The 18,502-nt window shown below is 47.9% G+C and overlaps 1 protein-coding gene across 16 annotated transcripts in view; it reads left to right on the top strand.

Moving 5' to 3' along the window:
- TACC2 (transforming acidic coiled-coil containing protein 2) overlaps nt 1-18,502 on the top strand; it is a 273,260-nt gene that overhangs the window by 231,509 nt on the left and 23,249 nt on the right. For 9 of the 16 annotated variants that reach the window (XM_033180534.1, XM_033180544.1, XM_033180528.1 and 6 more), the window contains 8 exons: nt 1,485-1,520; nt 3,536-3,596; nt 4,786-4,987; nt 11,474-11,535; nt 13,128-13,243; nt 14,627-14,798; nt 16,114-16,254; nt 17,125-17,214. In XM_033180534.1, the coding sequence (XP_033036425.1) occupies nt 1,485-1,520; nt 3,536-3,596; nt 4,786-4,987; nt 11,474-11,535; nt 13,128-13,243; nt 14,627-14,798; nt 16,114-16,254; nt 17,125-17,214 (880 nt within the window). The remainder of the gene's footprint in view (nt 1-1,484; nt 1,521-3,535; nt 3,597-4,785; nt 4,988-11,473; nt 11,536-13,127; nt 13,244-14,626; nt 14,799-16,113; nt 16,255-17,124; nt 17,215-18,502) is intronic. The other 7 variants (XM_033180500.1, XM_033180609.1, XM_033180580.1 and 4 more) reach the window with 5 other exon arrangements.

Raw genomic sequence — 18,502 nt, 5'->3', positions numbered from 1 at the left:
ACAGTGGTGGCATTTTCCCATCCTCATACCCCTTTGTGTCCTTGATCTTTTGCTTTAATAAATCAATGGTCTAGAGCTTTACTTGTAGCCAAAGACCTGATGTTCAGCTCCAGAGCAGTCTGGGAGATCCCGTGTAAGGGAAAGGTCCCTTAGAAATCTGGTTGATCTCCCTATTAGTGACTGATGACTTTTTGGAGAAGCTAGGAGATATACCCTTTAAAATATTAAAATTTATAGTACTTGTTTCTGCCTATTAATGAGACATTAGCCCAGGAGGCAAACAGTAGATTCCAGGAGGCCCAGGAATGAGAGATGTGGCCTGGGCCCCTCCCTGCTGCACCCCAACCAGCCTGTAAGAAACACCCCTCTTTGTCTCCTTCCTCCTCTCCAGTCATCTTTTGTAGACAAAGTCCCTGCAAGTTCTGAAGAGATAAATGGAGCCTGAAAGCAGGGAGCAAATCCCCACAATCCCCAGGAAGCCATTAGTCCTTGGCTCTGTGGACTTGGCAAAGACACAGACATTTGACAATGCCAAGTATATTGTGCTTAAAAACCAAACACCCATGCCTCCAGAATCCATCCCAAGACCCGGCTCTAACATAGATGGCTGCTGTCCTTTATTTTTTGGCCTCTGTGGTTAATACCTTGGCGATTTCCTTACTCTTATGGGCAGTATTGTCAATCATTTGACAAAGCTGAGGAGATCAGTCTCCCAGGGGCAGCAGAACAGACCACAGTGCTGGCCCCTCTGGGTCTGTCTGGCACGAAAGAGACAGAACGACATGTTTACCTCCGTTCTGGGCTCCCCCTGACGTTGAACATCTGAGAAGAACCCAGGGCCTCCCGAGAGGAGCTCTCTGTAGCAGGTTACCTTGGATCAACCTGCCACTGTCTAGTGGTGGCTGGAGGCCATCCTGGCCAAAATGGGGACTTTTTTTTTAGATCAGTTCCCCAACTAGGTCCTTCCTAGAGACTCCCTAGAATTCACGTTGGAAACTTGATTTCAAGCCCGAAAGAGGAGAAGTCTGCAATGGCTGGACTGCAAGGCCATGTTCTCTCATCTGTGGAATGAGAGCCAACCTTAGCCACCACCTCCTCCTTCTCCAAGACATGTCCTGTGTCTCATAGGCGTCCCCAGTCACTTTCTTGTTTGAGCATCAGAGCTCACAGGGGTCGGGGAAGTTTACCCAGCTTGTGGCCTCACCTCTAGCGCAGAAGGGACTTTGGCTTGGAAGATCGTGCATGGGTCTGACAAAGCTTTTGGGGCACCACAGCTTTGTGGCATCATTAGGACCAAGAGAGGAAGGTAGGAAGGTGTTCCCCAGCAGCTCCTTCCAAAACGCGGGGCATTGCCAGCCTTCAGAAGTAGACCTTACAGCGATGGCCGCCATATCCTAACCCATTAATAACCAGTTGTCTGCAGATTTATCTTTTTTGTCAGTTCCTTCTGTCTGTCTCTCTTTTTCTTTGTCTTCTTGTCTTAGGATGGTTGAAGATGTGATGTCTGTGTGTTCTCTGTTGTAAGTAAATTTAATGCAATCTGCCTCTTATGCCAAATGTGCTTATTTTTCTGCCTTTTGTTTTTGCTTCCAAGCCCATTTTGTTTCCCCTCTATGGCTGCTACTGATGTATTTATGTGGTGGGCCTGGGAATGACGGGGCATGGGGCTCCCCAGTAGCAAAGATTACTTTTCTGTTTCATAGTGATTCGCATAAGAGACTGCTTGGCTGTGAAAATGTGATTATCCAGCATCTGGCTGCTTGTCAGGAATGGAACTTTTTTCCTTCCCTTGCATATTGGATGTCTTCATCTGAAATCATACATTTTTTTTTTAACTCTTCATTACATTCTTTCATTTTAAATTGGGCTAGTGGGCGATTGCTTTCAACACTACTGTGGCTTCACGTTAAAATAACTGTCTGGTCTAACCACAGGCAGCGATGGCCACAGCTTATTCTTGCTAACATGTGAAGCAGAAATGTTTGGGCCGTTCCAAATTGAGGCCTGCAGAGTGCCCTGAAATGCAGGGCCAGCACAGAGTGGAGCACACGGCTGTGAGAGCCATCGCCAGGCTGCCCGAGTCCTGCATCCTCAGTCACCCAGGACCTGGCTGGGTGTCGGCATGCCTCGTCTGCCATCTTTGGGTCACTTGTCAGTAGAAACAGAGCTGACCATTTCTGTGCCTCTGCTGCTTTGCCTCCCCTGGCCAGGAGGGATCTGTGGGCAGTTCTGGGGGGTCCAAAGACATGCACCTTCTCCCTGTCCTTACAAGGGAAGCTGGCCAGTCCAAGTGGCCAGCAGTCCCAGGATAGGGTCGAGTCCATCAGACTCTCTTCTGCCCAAGGGATTTCTTGAATATTTTTGAGCCACTTAGCAACTATAAAATATATGATTATATATTTATATGCATGAATAAATATATGCTTCAAGCTGCGATGGCACTATTTTAATGGCAAATGTTATAAAAGCTGTAAATAGCTATTTATAGTATTTTTTTTTTCATGATTAAATGCCATTGTTGGAGTGATGTGAGAGAACACAAGGAAGGAACTTGAGTGCCAAATTAAATTGCTCTGCCCACCCAGTTAACGTGCAAAGCAGGGGAGGGTGGTAGGATATAAGGAGAGGGATCATCCCCCAAAGCCTTGGCTTTGCTGGGAGTGAGACCATCCCATGGAGGGGCTGGAAATGGGGCAGGGCTAGTCTACAGGGTGGAAAGAGCCCCCATTCTGACTGTGGAAGTGACCCCCAGACTGCTTGGTGGACTGAATGGAACTGCTCAGGCTAAAAGTCATCCCTTCCTCCTGGGATCTGCTTCCTTGACCCTTCAGGAGTCTGCTTTGGTGTTTGCTTTGCCTCCCAGCCCCGCTATTCCTATGGAGGAGAAACAGAGAAGAGCTGTGAATCTTGTCTGTTTACCATGGTTAGGAGAAGACCAAAAAATTCATCTCTCCCCGGGCCCTATCTTTCGTCAGGATTCCACCTAGAAGCCTTCAGAGCATGGGAATCCATTGAGCTCGAGGATCCTGTGATAGGGAGGATTCAGCAGGTTCTCCTTGAGGACCCCGAACTTTCTTTCTGCGTGGCCTCCTTCAATTGTTCCTTCAGTGAGGTGTTGCCTTGCCCGTCTGTAAATCGGTGTCCTGAGCCTGGAGCCCCTCCCTGAGCCTTAGTTGGGTTCAGACATCCCTGGAAGAATCCAGATAAATTAATCTGCTCACCAAAAATTTGCTTTATAAAATAAGGACATTTAGTTAAATTTAGCTTCATTTTCTGGGTCATTCTCCAAAATGGCATCTCTTTAAAGATTTCCAGCTTGATGGATCTTTCCTTTGGGGGCAAAAATAATAGCTGTTAAAAAGTGAGAGTGGGTAGCCAGCGCGGCCGTCTTCTCGCTGGTGTTGCAGTGGCAGAGGCGGGAGGGTGGCCTGGGCCAGATGGCTCCGCAGAGGCAGTAGCTTCGGTCCGCTCTGTGCTGCTCTGGAGTGTTCCATCCCTCTGCTTGTTGTGTTTACGTTTTCCATTTTGTTTCCAGTGACACATTTAGGGTGAAAAAGTCGCCAAAACGGTCTCCTCTCTCTGATCCACCTTCCCAGGTACAGTGTTCCTTTGATCTTGATGGTTTTATGCCCTTCCTCTCCCAGGGGGGTTTTCCTCCCTTGTTGACAAAGCTTTGCTTTCTGCTCATCCCGGGCCTGTTTCCAAGATCATGTTTCCAAGACCCTCTTCTTGCCTCCTGTGTGGAGGGTCCCTCGATGTTTGCCTGACATTGTTTTGATCCCTTCACTTTGCGGAAGATCAGAGGGTGTCCCGAGAGTAGGAAGACGTTCAGGAAAAACGTTGGTTGGGCTCTAGAGGACCCGCTCTGCTCCATTCAGGCCAGTTCATCCGCTGTGAACTTCTAGGACTGTCAAGTTGAGAGTCTCTTGAGATGAACAAATAGCAGTGAGAAGGTGAAAAAACTCAGCAAGTGTCGGGAGCACTGAATTGTGCAGCCAAAATTGGAGTGGGAAGAAAAGGGAACCCCCTCCCCTGAAGAAGTGGGGCTTGGGTTCTTTCTTTCTTAGAGTCCCTCTTACCAGTTCCTCCATCAGATAGATTCCATTTCTTCTACCCTGTTTACAGACCAAGGAAAGTTATCCTCAAGCCTGTCAGTCATACGGTTAGGGCTAATTTCTGGGCCATAAAACAAGCAGACCTGCCACGCCTCCAAGTCTGAGCCAGCAAAGCCCCAGCCTACAGACCCTGGCCAGGGTGGGGGCAGTGGAGGGAAGCACTCAGCCCTGGGGATAGGGGCTCAGGTCCCAGCTGTAGCTCTGCCCTGACCTCTCTAGGTTCCCACCCTGCCCTACTCCACTTCCCACTCTCCTATGGACATGGAGATAAGATCCCCCTCTTTCTGCCTCCGGGGACTGGTGTGATGATTGTCAGGTGATTCTGGTGATATTGATATGCAAGCCTGAAGCACTGTGTGAGCATCCACAGCTGTCATAGTCATAAAACTAGCAGGAAAGCTCAAGTAACCAAGACACAAAATCCTGATTTCTTTTTTTTTTTAAATTGATGGTCATTCCCTGAAACCATTTTAAAAGGAGATTCATAGAGAGGGAAGAATCTGTGTGTCCATCTGTTTCCTTAATGGGCCATTTGGAGCAGAGTCCGAGAAGAGCATGCACAGGATTGTGACCGGGACCTGTCCTGGCTAATGGGTCCCCAGACCTGAGGGTGGGAGCAGTTTCTGACCAAGAGTCTGATGAGACAAGACACTGTTTCTCTTCTCTGCAGGACCCCACCCCAGCTGCTACACCAGAAACACCACCAGTGATCTCCGCGGTGGTCCACGCCACAGATGAGGAAAAGCTGGCGGTCACCAACCAGAAGTGGACATGCATGACGGTGGACCTGGAGGCTGACAAACAGGACTACCCGCAGCCCTCGGACCTGTCCACCTTTGTAAACGAGACCAAATTCAGTTCACCCACTGAGGGTAAGCAACTCTGTGGCCAGCTGGACCCCCACTCTGCCTCGGAGAATACTGCCCCTAGGGAGCCAAAAGCCAGGAGAGAAACGTCTCAGCCAGGTAACCATGTGATCATTACTGTGAGATGGTCTGCACGTCTCCCGCTGCACTTGAAGCTCAGGCTGTGTTTGAAAACAGCCTGAGACTTGAAACCAACCGTCCCTCGACCCAAGACTCCTGCTAAGAGCCAGCACGGCGCCCTCTAACTCCACCTCAGGACTCCACCAAGTGGGTCCTGAGCGCCCACTCGAGCTTTGCCCATGGCTTGTGTCCCCTCTGTGATTTTGATAAACACAGCTCCCAGGGGGTGTTATTCAGGTCATACTTTCAGTGTAGGTCACTGACCTGGAGTTGCTTGGCGCCACCGTTATTCCTAGGCCTCATATGGTGTTCAGACACTATGGCCACACCTTTTAATGAAGCCTCAAACCGGAGATTCGCCCCAGGCTTGCTAAGAGGACATGATTCCCTCTTCAGAAATGGGCTCCGCACACTTTGCTTATCTCTTTATATCCTCCTTCCTCCTGTGTGTATTCAATTTCAGTGTTCTTTCTTTTTTTTTTTTTTTTTTTTTGAGACGGGGTTTCACTCTTGTTGTCCAGGCTGGATTCATTTTGCCACATGGCTAAACACTGTCTCTACCAAAAGTACAAAAAATTATCTGGGCATGGTGGTGTGTCCCGGTGGTCCCAGCTACTCAGGAAGCTGAGGCGGGAGGATTGCTTGAGCCCAGGAGACAGGTTGCAGTGAGCTGAGATTGTGCCACTGCACTCCAGCCTGGGTGACAGTGAGACTCTCTCAAAAAAATAAATAAATAGAAAAAAATAAAAGTGACCATCTTGCTCTCACCTGACCCCAGAGGCCCTGTGATCTGGCCTCAGCCTCCCTTGGTTCCTCATTTCCCTCTGCACTTGCATCCGAGGCAGGAGCCTCTTCCTGGAAGACCCCTTACTCAGCTGCCTCTGCAGTGCTGCTGCAGACCCCGCCTGCTGGAACACCCTTCCCCCTACCCGCACTGCACTCCCCCGACCTTATCCCTGTTTCCCACCCTTTCCTTAGTGCTGCCTCCTCCCAGCCTTTCCCTGGACTTGGGATCCTGGCTCCTCCGCCCACCTTCAATGTTTGGTCTGTACTGAGCTGGGGGTATGTAACACCAAAATGATGTGTGTGCATTTCTTGCTTCCCAACTAGCTTGTATGTTTCCTGAAGGCAAGAACTTTGTCAGGTTCATCTTTGTTCCTTACAGCACCCTCAATGTCATGGGGCTAAAGTCAGGTTTGTGAAATAAAGTTAATACAAGGTCAGGAAGGTCAACAGCTTAGTAGTATCAGCTCAGCAATTTGATCTTGCAATGGGCATCACCTGCATCGGGTGTGGAGTGTTGTGGGGAAGAGACTTTACATCCCAGAGGCAGCAAGGGACATTTGAGCACAGGCATCAGACTTGGCCATTTTGATAGTACCTATGATGGGTCACATCTCTTGAGCTTGGTAAGAAATTTCTGAATGTCGGAGAAAAGCATTTAGAAACCATCCTGAGGTTGGGGCCGGGCGTGGTGGCTCACACCTGTAATCTCAGCACTTTAGGAGGCTGAGGCAGGCAGATCACTTGAGGTCAGGAGTTCGAGACCAGCCTGGCCAACATGGAGAAACCCCGTCTCTACTAAAAATACAAAAATTAGCCAGGCATGGTGGTGGGCACCTGTAATCCCAGCTAATAGGGAGGCTGAGGCAGGAGAATCGCTTGAACCCAGGAGGCAGAGGTTGCAGTGAGCTGAGATCACGTCACTGCACTCCAGCCTGGGTGACAGAGTGAGACTGTGTCTCAAAAAAAAAAAAAAAAAAGAAGCCAATTTGAGCTAGGCATATGATTTTGATATATGTGTGTCTTTAGTTTTCCTATCAGGAACCAAATACATGCATTTTTTTTCTTAGAAAATATAAAAAGACTAACAGTACTTTTAGGGTTAATATGTACCTCATTGGATGGTGGCATTTATTTGTCCATCTTCCACACTACTAAAACAGACAACTTACTAGCTGAGTGACATATTTCACAGTTGTTTGTTTCTGTACAAATTGAACAAATATGTAAATACATGGGTTTGGAACAAAACTTGGTTAAACCCATTACCTTAGAAAATGGGAAGATTTGGGAAGTCATGACTATAATTTTAGTTGGTAGACAATCAAAAATCCTTCATCAGTGTGAAGACACAACAGCTGCAGTTTCCGGAGGTGCGTTCCCGCTGCATCTACCTCGCTAACACACCCAGGGTCCCTCCAGCATCTGGATGTGGAAATACCGTTAATGTAATGAGGTCCGGTCTAGCAGCACCAGACACACACTCGGGTGCTGATGTGATCATCAGAAAGAATCCGTGCGGGGCCCCAGCTGTGATCTGAGACTTTTCATGAAGTCATCAACCGTAGGAAAAGGAAATGTTGAGTGAGAAATAATAATTATGATTTAAATACATATTCGCTATTGTATTAATTCTATAGGTAACAATAATAAGCTAGGACCTGTCATTGGGTGAGGACTTACTTTGAGCTGTGCAGTCTTCTATACTCATATGATTTTATTTCATCCTCTCAGTCTGCTGAGTGCTTTTCTACAATTCCCCATTTTAAGAACAAGGATTCAGAGCTTGGAGCTGTTAGTGACTCCCCCGGTGTTCTGGCACAAATCCGTGGAGAGCCAGGTCTGCCTGACGTAACAGCTGTGCTCTTTCTGTGAGCGTGGAGAAGGCTTGCTGCCTTCGCCTGTAGAATGAGGCTACTGACTAATCACACTTTCCTACCTAGGTCCGTAGGAGTGGAGTGTTGAAGAGCTTCAAGTTGTCTTTAATATTTCAAAACACCTGAGTGTAACTAGTTTAGAAAGATGCCCAGGGGATTAAAATACCATACTTGGGCTGTAATCGTATCAACTCACTAGCATGACACTGGTCATCTTCCACGGATGAAGAACTCATTGACAGTTATAAATGGTTTTCTTTGCATGGTTGCTTAGCAAATGCCCTTTTTTGGTGCAGTCTTTTAAAGCATGATGCAGTGGGAGAAAACTTAACCCATGTGGTTCTTGTGGAGGAAAAGATTAGGAACCATTGGTCTACACAGCTGAGTCCTCTTCTGGCTGTCCAAGAGACCCTGACAGAGTGCAGTTGTTTTAGAGTCACAAGTCTCAGTGACTCTGGTGGCCACCCAGTTTCCCTGTGTCCTTTAACACAGCTCTGTTAGTCCCTCCTTCCCACTCTGACAGAGGGGAAAGCGCCCTCCTTGGAAGCTGCAGCTGTTCTTTAACGGCAGGCACCGTCTCTGTCACACTGCAGACACTTAGAAGGGTGATGGTGGGGAAGCTGGGAGCAGCCTCTGTCTGTTTCCCTGGACTCTTTTCTTCTCCCCTAATGTAACATCACTTAGGTTAAAAGTTCCAAAAATACTAGCCATGAGCAGGAATATATCTGATCATGCTCCTTTACATTTGTGTAACCCAGAGAAGGATTTTTATCTTAAAGTATTTCATTTTAGCCTACAAAATGTAGGCTCTTTGAGCTCCACTTGTTCGATAAGACAATCGGCCAGGAGACATCGGGTGAGTTGGCTTCCCTGATCCTGGGAACAGAGACCTAGACTCAGTGGCATCCTTCTGGCTTCTGCTGAGGCTCTTTCCTGTTCCCAGCAAGCGCCCGGCAACTAGAGTCAGATGAAAGCAGCACCGAAGCCCTCTCGCTGTGCAGTGCCCCCATAGGAAATAATTACCAAAAGCAGCCCTCAGAAATGACGGGACCGGGGAACAATAACTGAGCCTCTTCAGCTGGGAGCAGCCACACACGCTAGCAAGGGCTGTCTCCTCCAGTTGAGAATATGATGTGCCACTTGGTATGGTGGCATCACCCTTCCTGGCCTACCAGCTGTGTGTGGCATGGTGTGAAAATGGGGCTGAAATTGGATGTGGCTTCACCTCTGTGCCTGCCCTTTGAGGCTTAGGATTTGAAGCAGATGAGTGAAATTTTGAAAACCAAGTTCAGAAAGATGTTTTCTCAAAGGATCAGAGATCACCCAAGATGACAGAGGGAAGTATTTGTTTCTCTTACATCCTGTCCAGGTCATTTTGTAAATTATAAATCAGGACCCCAAATGACTGTGACTGCAGCAAGCAGGGTGTGTTCCGAAGGAGCGTCTCCAGGCGTCTGCCACTCGTCTGGGATTGTGGGCCTTCTGAAACCAGGCATCTCACAAATGCAAACACTAATGTGGGTATCAGAGAACCCCACTTTTGCGCCGGCAGTTGTTCCTTCTGAAGGGAGGAATGAGGGACACAGGACAGTGGGAAGGGACTTCCTTTTGGCAGGTAGCAGAGAAGGCAGATGAGTGATCTCCATGACCTAGAACTCACCCAGATTCAACCACCAGAAGAGCTGAGGTTCCAAGTGGCACGCTTTAGTGAGGCGAGCTGGTTACCAGAGCCGGGCACTCGCCTGAGGCCACAGGTCCCTGGAAAAACTCTGCGGTGGTCTGTTGCTCGTGTGGTGTGTCCTGGGTGCCCTGTACTGTATTGGAGTGTGCTTAAAGATTTCTGTTAAATAATTTAGGGCTTGTAATGCCTTAGCAATTGTAATGATACCTTAGAAGAGGCAGCTGATTCACTATTATTTTCTCAACTTAAACAGCTTATAAAAGAACAGGAAAATGATAGTCCCAGGGTTTTATACTTGGAAAGTGATAGATAGATCAGGGAGAGACCCTAAATATCACCTCGTCCATCCCTGTCTCCTTCCTCCTTCTCTCTCTCTTTTTTTTGGAAGCAGTCTCGCTCTGTTACCCAGGCTGGAATGCAGTGGTGCAATCTTGGCTCACTGCAACTTCTGCCTCCTGGGTTCTGGGATTCTTCTGCCTTAGCCTCCCAAGTAGCTGGGACTATAGGTGTGCACCCAGCTGATTTTTGTATTTTTAGTAGAGATGGAGTTGGCCAGGCTGGTCTTGAACTCCTGACCTCAAATGATCCGCTAGCCTCAGCTTCCCAAAGTGCTGGGATTATAGGTGTGAGCCTCTGTGCCCTGTCCTGCTTCTCATTTTTAAGGTGAGGAGGCGATTAAGACTTTACAAATTAATGCTTCTGTCTTAAGCTGGGGCAGACCCTGGGGTTCAGGCTTGGTGTGAGAGTTGGAAACTCACTTTCTCTACTCATCTCTATTCAGGATGCAACAGGGCTTTCTGGCCTTCAATCCACAAAACTGTCTTTGATCTCATGACCTGGCCATGCCGAGTAGAAGGGTATGTTTGCCTCACCAAGGGAGATTCAGAGATTCCTGAAAGGTTGTCCACTTGTTTAAGTAGTTGGGGTTATTCAGCCATTTGCAGGTTTTAAGAAAGTCCTCCAGGAAATATCTCATTTTAAAGCTCATAGTTTTTGGATGATGCCTTTAACAATAGGCAGAAATAAAGGGGCTTTAAACCAGAACTGCTGTTTATCTTTATTTTCATCTTTAAAGAAGTTGAAAGATTAAACTTGATGAATTGCCACTGAAGCTTTTTCACAGTGGGTTTCTGAGCAGGTCACTCTTCACCTCTTGGCTTTCTATGTTAGTAGAAAAGAGGCACCTGGTAGCTCTAGATTGTGGCTTCTGTGAGGACAAAAGTCCATTCTGGTCTTATCCACCACCGTATCCACTATGCCCGGCATAGTGCGAAGCATATAGGAGGTGCTCCATTCGTTTGCTGGACGGGGAATTCAGTTGAGTGTCAGCTCAGTTTCCAGGTACTGGAGGCAGGCAGTGGTGTTTGCCATCTCCATTGAGCGTATGGGATTTTCACCAATCAATTTTAAACAGGTCATTTCTCCACCCATTGGACTTTACTAGTCTTTGTGTTTGAAAATAGATTTGGACCAGCCCTGAAGACACTGGTAGACCCCTAAGAAAGGCTCCAGGTGACTTGCAAAGCTTCTCTTACCAGCAGCACTGAAGGAACAATATCGTTCTTCCCTCACTTCAGAGGGTGGCCAGAGCCGAATACCCAGAGAGGGACAAGTAAGGGTCCAGTTCCAAAACGTCATGAGGATGTATCATCCCACGTGTTGCACATGAGAGTTACAGAGGAAACCAGCACCCAGAATGCACAGGCTGTCTTATGGGAACACTCAATGCAGAGCGCTCAGGTCTGGCCACACTTGGGCTATGCTTGGTCTTGCCTTGGAATTCCTCAGGACCTTCTCAGCCTCCCTAATGGCAGAAGCCCCTTTACAGCAAGACGTTTACCAATTGTCTGAAAATAGCCAAGCTGGGCCTTTTCTTCAGGCTGTATCAGAAGTTTCTAGGCAGTGGACACCGTCAGCCCAGAGTCTTGGGATAGCAGCAACCCTGCCTGGCTCACATCTTCCCATTTTTCTCCTCTGGCACTAACCTGATCTTTTGTTTTTTTGTGTTTGTTTTTGTTTTTGTTTTTGCAGAGTTGGATTACAGAAACTCCTATGAAATTGAATATATGGAAAAAATTGGCTCCTCCTTACCTGTAAGTTCTTCTGCCTCGGGCCACTTAGGGGACTCGCTTTCCTGCCTTCAGGGGCCTCCTCCCCTGTGCAGAGCGTCTCTGGGAGCTCAGACCCCAAATCGAGTGCTCTCTGTGTACACAGCTTCCCGGGTGCACAGCGATGATGGACTGGGGCTGGGGGGTTGAGGTTTGTACTCAATCCACTTTGTTTGACATTTTCAGGGAGAAAATCATAGAATGCAATTAGATGTCCAGCAGAATTACTTTCTTAGACTGAGAAAGAGCTAGAGACTTCTTTAAAATAATAAAATAAAATGAAGTAGTGGTGGTTTTTCGGGTATACGATTAGCTGTTTTTGAGAAGTTGTTTTAAGTAACTGAATATTTTCTCTGGGCAATAAGCCTTTCTCCCTGGTTTTTCATTTTAAGAGGTTATGATGGGCACTGTCTTTCCTGGCATAATACCTGCTGCCCTGAGGCATGTTATTCCAAGGGTGACCTCTTGCTGCTGTCAGCGATGCCCTCGGAGACGTGTGGCGCACAGGAGGGCTTGCTTGCAGCACTACACAGTCCTGGACGTGTTGCTCTTTGTCTTACTTTGCATCAGTCATTGATGCCGGGGTTACTGCTTCCAAACTGCAGGTTGCTGTAAGTTAGACCTGAAGGTTGGGTGGGAGAATGTCCCCCGGCACAGGCTTAACACAAGCGCCACGTCAGTGAGATCACAGCTGCCTGAGTATAGTGCGTGGGCTTTGTCATCATCCCCTGGTGTGTTGCTTAAAGAGCTTAGCTCTGTAATCACAACTGAGTCCCCAGTAGCTGAGGCCATATACATAATACTGAGGGTGACACATTTTACCACTGAAGGGGAACTGTCATGTGTTTGGAGATCTTTGATTTAAATGGATTGAAACCACAAGGGGCCCCTTCCTCTTGTGCCACCACCCACTGCCTGGTGCATTGGCAGGCCTCGCGGATGAATTTTGTGAGGAGCATGCCCTGCTCGGGAACAGCAGAGCCACCCAGAGATTTCATGGCGGTGCAGAGCAGCATGCCTGCCGGCCATTGCAGGGACTTCTTTGGGGACCCCAGCAGGGCATGTGGAGGGGATCTTTCAAGGCATCACCGAGAGATGCCAGTTTCCATTTTGGGGCTTGACATCCCACAGCCCTGTTTCTAGTCCAGCTGAGCTGCTCTCCAGGCCCTGCCCCTGCCCTGGGCTCAGTCAGCTACGGTCAGCCCAGATCTGGGCTCTTGCCCTACCTCTCTGTTTATCTGCAGTGGCCAGCGCAGCTCCTGGCCCAGAGAAGGTGCTCAGAAAATGTTGGTGAACTGAACAAAGTCCAGCTCACCAATGCCGTGGAGTCTTCTCCACTGGCGCACGTTCCTACTTGAACTCAGTTGTACTTTCTCTGCATCCTCCTTCCCTCCCGCCCCCCCCACCTCACTCCTAACCAGGCCCCACTTCCTCCTTTCTTTCTGGTGGCTCCAGAACGATGAAGGCTTTACCCTGGTGGGTTATTTGTTCCCTGTTGAAGAGTGCTGTGGTTTTCATCTCAGTTGCACGTTCAGGCCAGCTGTACCCAAGCTGATATGTGACTTTGATCCCTGCAGCAGGACGATGACGCCCCGAAGAAGCAGGCCTTGTACCTTATGTTTGACACTTCTCAGGAGAGCCCCGTCAAGTCAACTCCCGTCCGCATGTCAGAGTCCCCGACGCCGTGTTCAGGGTATGACTTCCATGATGAGAGAGTTACACATCACGCTGGATGTTCCAGAGCCTCTGAGCGCCTTCATGCTGTTATTTTGACTTCATTTCAGTGCATAGATTCAGGCAGCTGACAAGCCACATAATTTTTTTTCTTTTTAATAGAGACAGGGTCTCACTATGATGCCCAGGCTGGTTTCAAACTCCTGGGCTCAAGGGCTTCTCCCACCTCAGCCTCCCAAAATGCTGGAATTACAGGCATGTACCTGGCCACAGTACATGCCTTACAGGCATTACAGGCCACAGTACCTGGCCAGCCCACACTTTAGTCTCTCTGAATGTCCACAGGGACATAAACACATTGGTTTTGTTACTGGCTGCCCTTTGGACTGAAGAAAAATCCTTCAGCAGCTGACTGTGTGACCCACACCTTATAATCTCGCCCAGCACACACACACCTTATTCCATCATTTATCTAAAGGGGGACACTGTGGTCCAGCATTCAGAGCTTGACCCCAGGACCCCCTCCTGGTTGTGTGACCTGATGTGAGGTACTTGGCTCTCCTGGGCCTCAGTTCCCTTGCATGTAAAGTAAAAGTAATAATGAAACGGACCTTGCAGGGATTTTATGAAGATTAAAGGAGGCTATCAATCTTCCAGAGCATCCCCCAGCTGTGCGAGGGGGAGAGGGCACTCTGTCTTCCAGAGGGATGCTGTGTGTAAAGCTCTTGTTAAAGTACCTGGCACACTTCAAGTGCCTGGTAAATGTACATTATTGATATGGGTGTTCATGTTTGCATTTATGAGGGCTAATGTTTGGAGCAGCGCATTGTTTGATCAAGTAAGTGTGGGCGTTGCTGTAAGATTTGGACCAGCCTATTTTTGTCTGCCTGCCCCTTTAAGCGGGAGTGAAAGTGCTAGCACTAACTTCTCAAACTTACAAAAGAGACTTTGCAGGCTGCCCAAGGTGGTGAGAACTATGACGATGGTGATTACGTTACTAAAACAGTAGTGGCACCAGGTGACAGGTACCGCGTTAAGTGCTTTACAGGCATGCAGCATCTCATTTAATCTTCACAGAGAGGTCCATTGTCTCCATCTTAAAGAGAAGGAATTGGAGGCACGGTACCCAGTCACTTCCCCAGTGTCCACAACCAGGCAGCTGGTGGTCTGCCAAACTCCGGAGCTTGGGTCTATAGCCAGTGGCATCTGTACTTCTGCCCCTCGCTTGACTCTTGGTCCTGGGGTGACTGCCCAGTCTAGAGGCTGCATGGCCACTGGAGACCTGGCCCATATCCCTCGGGAAGTCCAGGATTCCTTGTGATATAAACATGGTCAGGGGATTCTGGTTGATTTCAGTGGGTTTCCCAGTGAGAAGACTGAAGATGCCCTTTGCTTCTCCCAGGTCAAGTTTTGAAGAGACTGAAGCCCTTGTGAACGCTGCTACAAAAGCCCAGCATCCTGTCCCACGAGGACTGGCCCCTAACCAAGAGCCACACTTGCAGGTGTCGGAGAAATCCTCCCAGAAGGAACTGGAGGCCATGGGCTTGGGCACCCCTTCAGAGGCGATTGAAATTGTAAGTGGAGTTGGAGGGCCCCCAGATCACAGGGCCAGCTGTGTATTGTCATCAAGAAGGCCAGGCCTTCAGAGCAACACTCACCTGGTACCTGCCATGGGTCCCACCCTGACTTCCGGACCACAGAAGCCAACCTGGGCGATCCCATACCATGAGGATGAGGGGAAGGTTCTCTGTTCATACCAGTGTGGTTTTGCATTTCCCACTTAAGTACTTTATATGCCTTCAGGGTTATTTAGTTTCCATTTTTCGCCCCTTAGGACGGACTGTTGCTTTGGAACAGTCGTTAAGCAGTCTTCTGCAGCTTCATCCTTGACAGAGGGCAGGGGACCCTTTTTTGGGAAAGTTAGTTTTCCTGGGACTTAGTGATGGGAATTTCTCCTGTTCAAAGACCAGGACTTTTCCTGTCCCCAAGCCCTGCTGGGGTCTTGCAGAGCAAATAGAGCTGAGCTGAAGGGCTCACCTACCCCTGAGTCCCTGCACAGCACACGTGTCACATGGTCTTCTGCCTTCCCCAAACTAAGTGATGCCCATGCCATGGTCTTCCACGCATCTGAAATGCACCATCCTTCTGGTGGATTTTAGTTTTATTTCATCTACCTCCTGCCCAGCAATCCCTAAGCAGGTGTGAAGCCCTTGATTTAGTGTGTTATTTTTGTTCTGTGTTAGTAGGCCATTTCTCTCATGCATCAAATGTTTATTGAGCACGTACTGTGTGTCTGACAGTTGGATGCTGGAGTGGATACTAGAACAACAATAGTAAAAAGAGGGTCTAGATGTGAATCAATCTGTCACATTAATACTCTGAAGCACACGTCCGTGATTCACCTTCTACAAAGCTGGCTTCTGATCCTGAAGTCTTTCTGATCAGAAGATACTTTTTCATTTGAAATCATCTTTCCATGATTTAGAAAATGACCTTTACCAAAACCTTACTTCCTGTATATATATATATTGGAAAGTATTTCTTGAAGAGTTATGTTATGTTTGGAAAACCCCCCAGCTAACTGGCCTTTCACCTTCTACGAGCTAGCTGCCACTCACTGACCAGGGAGTGAGGGTGGCGTGGGAGTGGGAGGACACTGAAGGCTGCGCTTTTGGGGAGGGTGTCGGGTCTGCCAATCTCAAGATGTCCATTGTCAGCATGTGGGAATTAGTCTAGATGAAACCACAAGTAATGGCAGCTAATTGATACTCTCTTTAGCCTCAAGGCAGAAATGTCCAGCAAATGGCTCTGTGGCCCTTGCTTGGAATCAATATCACTCTCTGTTCTCCTCTATTTTTCTTGTGTGTCCTCCTCTCTGCCGGCGTTCAGACAGCTCCCGAGGGCTCCTTTGCCTCTGCTGACGCCCTCCTCAGCAGGCTAGCTCACCCCGCCTCTCTCTGTGGTGCACTTGACTATCTGGAGCCCGACTTAGCAGAAAAGAACCCCCCACTATTCGCTCAGAAACTTCAGGTTTGTAGCCCACGTGTGACCTTTTGGGAGTTTGTGAAAACCTCAGTAGAGAATGAACCCCCGAGGCCCAAATGAAATGAGGCAGGATTTGATGAGGAACTGCCGAGAATGTTCCCACTGACTTATCTTCCCTTCAAAGAATGGTATACGTGACGTTCTTTACCCACGGTACCAAAGTGATATAAATTGTGTGATTACATATTGAACAAACCGTTTCTATTTCAGTTTAGAAACTGGGCCCAAATAGTCATTATTTAGAAGCGTTGATAGCCCCCAAAGCAGTTTCTGTGATTTATTCACTGAACCAAGAATATTAGATCACCACTGGGCCAAGCTGTTTATATATATACGTGGCTATCTCAGACTCCCAGTGAGATAACATCTGGGCTCAGTCTTGCATCTGGAACCAAAAACAGTGATGTACTCTATGCTTTAAATTTGACAACTTAATTTGATATTCTCTAGACTAGGATGTTCAGAGTAAACCTAGAGAGACTATTAACAGCCATAAGAGAGATGCAGCTCCATTCATGGAAACTGTTGGCCAACTTTACCTTAAGAAAGAAAAAGGGAAAGAAATCAAAGAAAAGAGAACAGTAAAAATTTTGATCCCATTTTGAAAATCATTTTGTATTCAACTGCACAATACTTCCTGACAGACAATCACAAGGGTGGTTTTTAGAAAAGGAAATTAAATGCTTATTTCATGATCTGCTGAGGTGCTAATTGTGAGAGAAAGATGGAGCGCGTGTTTTTCCCGAGTGCCTGTCATGACACATTTTCGTGGCACGTTCATTTCTCGGATGTGGAAACCATTGACGTCTGTCTTGATGCATTTCCCTGCGGTTTGCCCACACTCCCTGCGGGCAGGAGGAGTTAGAGTTTGCCATCATGCGGATAGAAGCCCTGAAGCTGGCCAGGCAGATTGCTTTGGCTTCCCGCAGCCACCAGGATGCCAAGGTACCGGTTTGCTGCCGCGTGCGCCACCTCCTGGGAATGTCATGTGTGCCGCTGGGGTCCAGAAGCTGCTTTGCTAACCATCCACCAGGCGGGCATCGTCGGTGTCCAGCAAAGGGTCATTTCCAAAAAGCTGAAAGCGTCACTCTTGCATAAATACACACTGAGCACGTAGCTGAGATCCATTTAACTCAATAATGCTAAACCGCGAGATGGTACTGCTAGTTAAATGGGGGAGAATACAGAGACCAGTGTATGGGTCAGTAGGGTAAAGAAGGCTAGCCTAAGACGGCAAAGTTGAATAGAAAACTGGTTAGCACCAATTTGACAGAGCAAAACAAAATCATGACCTTTGAGAGTTTTTTTTTCTACAGATAGCATTTGCTTCTCTATTGAACAAACATAATTTGCAACTTTTCTATTTTCTACAAGTTAACATCTGACTTTGTTGCAACGAGGCCCTAATCAATAATACATAGTAAGTGAAACCAAGACATCTGATAGTACTCTAGACCAGGCCAAAGAAATCCTTTCTGTAAAGTGCAGATAATAAGTATTTCCAGCCGTGTGGGCCATACTTGTCTGGCACTGTTCCAATAAAACTTTTACTTATTTGCTTTCTTTCTTTTTTTTTTTTCTTTACAATAAACAGCAGTGGGCCATTTGGCCCATGGAGTTTCCCAATTCCTAGTTTTAGCATGGAGTATGACATTGACAGGGCATGCAGAAATCTTTTTGCCTGCCTTCCGAGTTTGGGGTAACTTTTATTAACAATTTGAATGAGTTGCTGATGACGTGCAGAGTGTGTGTTTGTCCCTGGACTGCCCATGCAAACCTTGGTCTCTGAGGGCATCCTCGTTCCTACCCCTTACCCCACCCCAAGCTGGACATCCCGATGAACCTAGTGTGTCAGACTGTGCTCTGTGGCTTTGAACAAGTAGGTGAACCTCTCTGAAGGCCTTAGTTTTGCCGTTCATGAGATGAGGCCAATAATAGCCAGTTTATAGGTTGTTGTGAGGATGACAGATGTCTGGTATGCGGAGAGTGACACCATGCTTGACACCTAGTAGGTGTGTGATAAAGGAAAGCTGCTGCTGTTAGCGGACACTTCACCTTTTGCTTCTGTTACCTGATCAGGTGCTCCCAGTGTCTGTCCCCAGTGGGTAGATCCGGGTCCCATTTTACAGATGGGGAGATGGAGCCACTTGACAGTGATTCACCAGCCTGTTGGGGACTAGAACTCAGGTCTTCAAGTGAGAGGTCCCCAGCTAGGTATGGTGGTACACACCTG

This window comes from Trachypithecus francoisi, unplaced genomic scaffold, assembly GCF_009764315.1.
Source record: "Trachypithecus francoisi isolate TF-2019V2 unplaced genomic scaffold, Tfra_2.0 Contig01579, whole genome shotgun sequence".
NCBI classification, from domain to species: domain Eukaryota; kingdom Metazoa; phylum Chordata; class Mammalia; order Primates; family Cercopithecidae; genus Trachypithecus; species Trachypithecus francoisi.
Note: the sequence above shows the minus strand (reverse complement) of the source record. Positions and strands in the feature narration are given on the sequence as shown.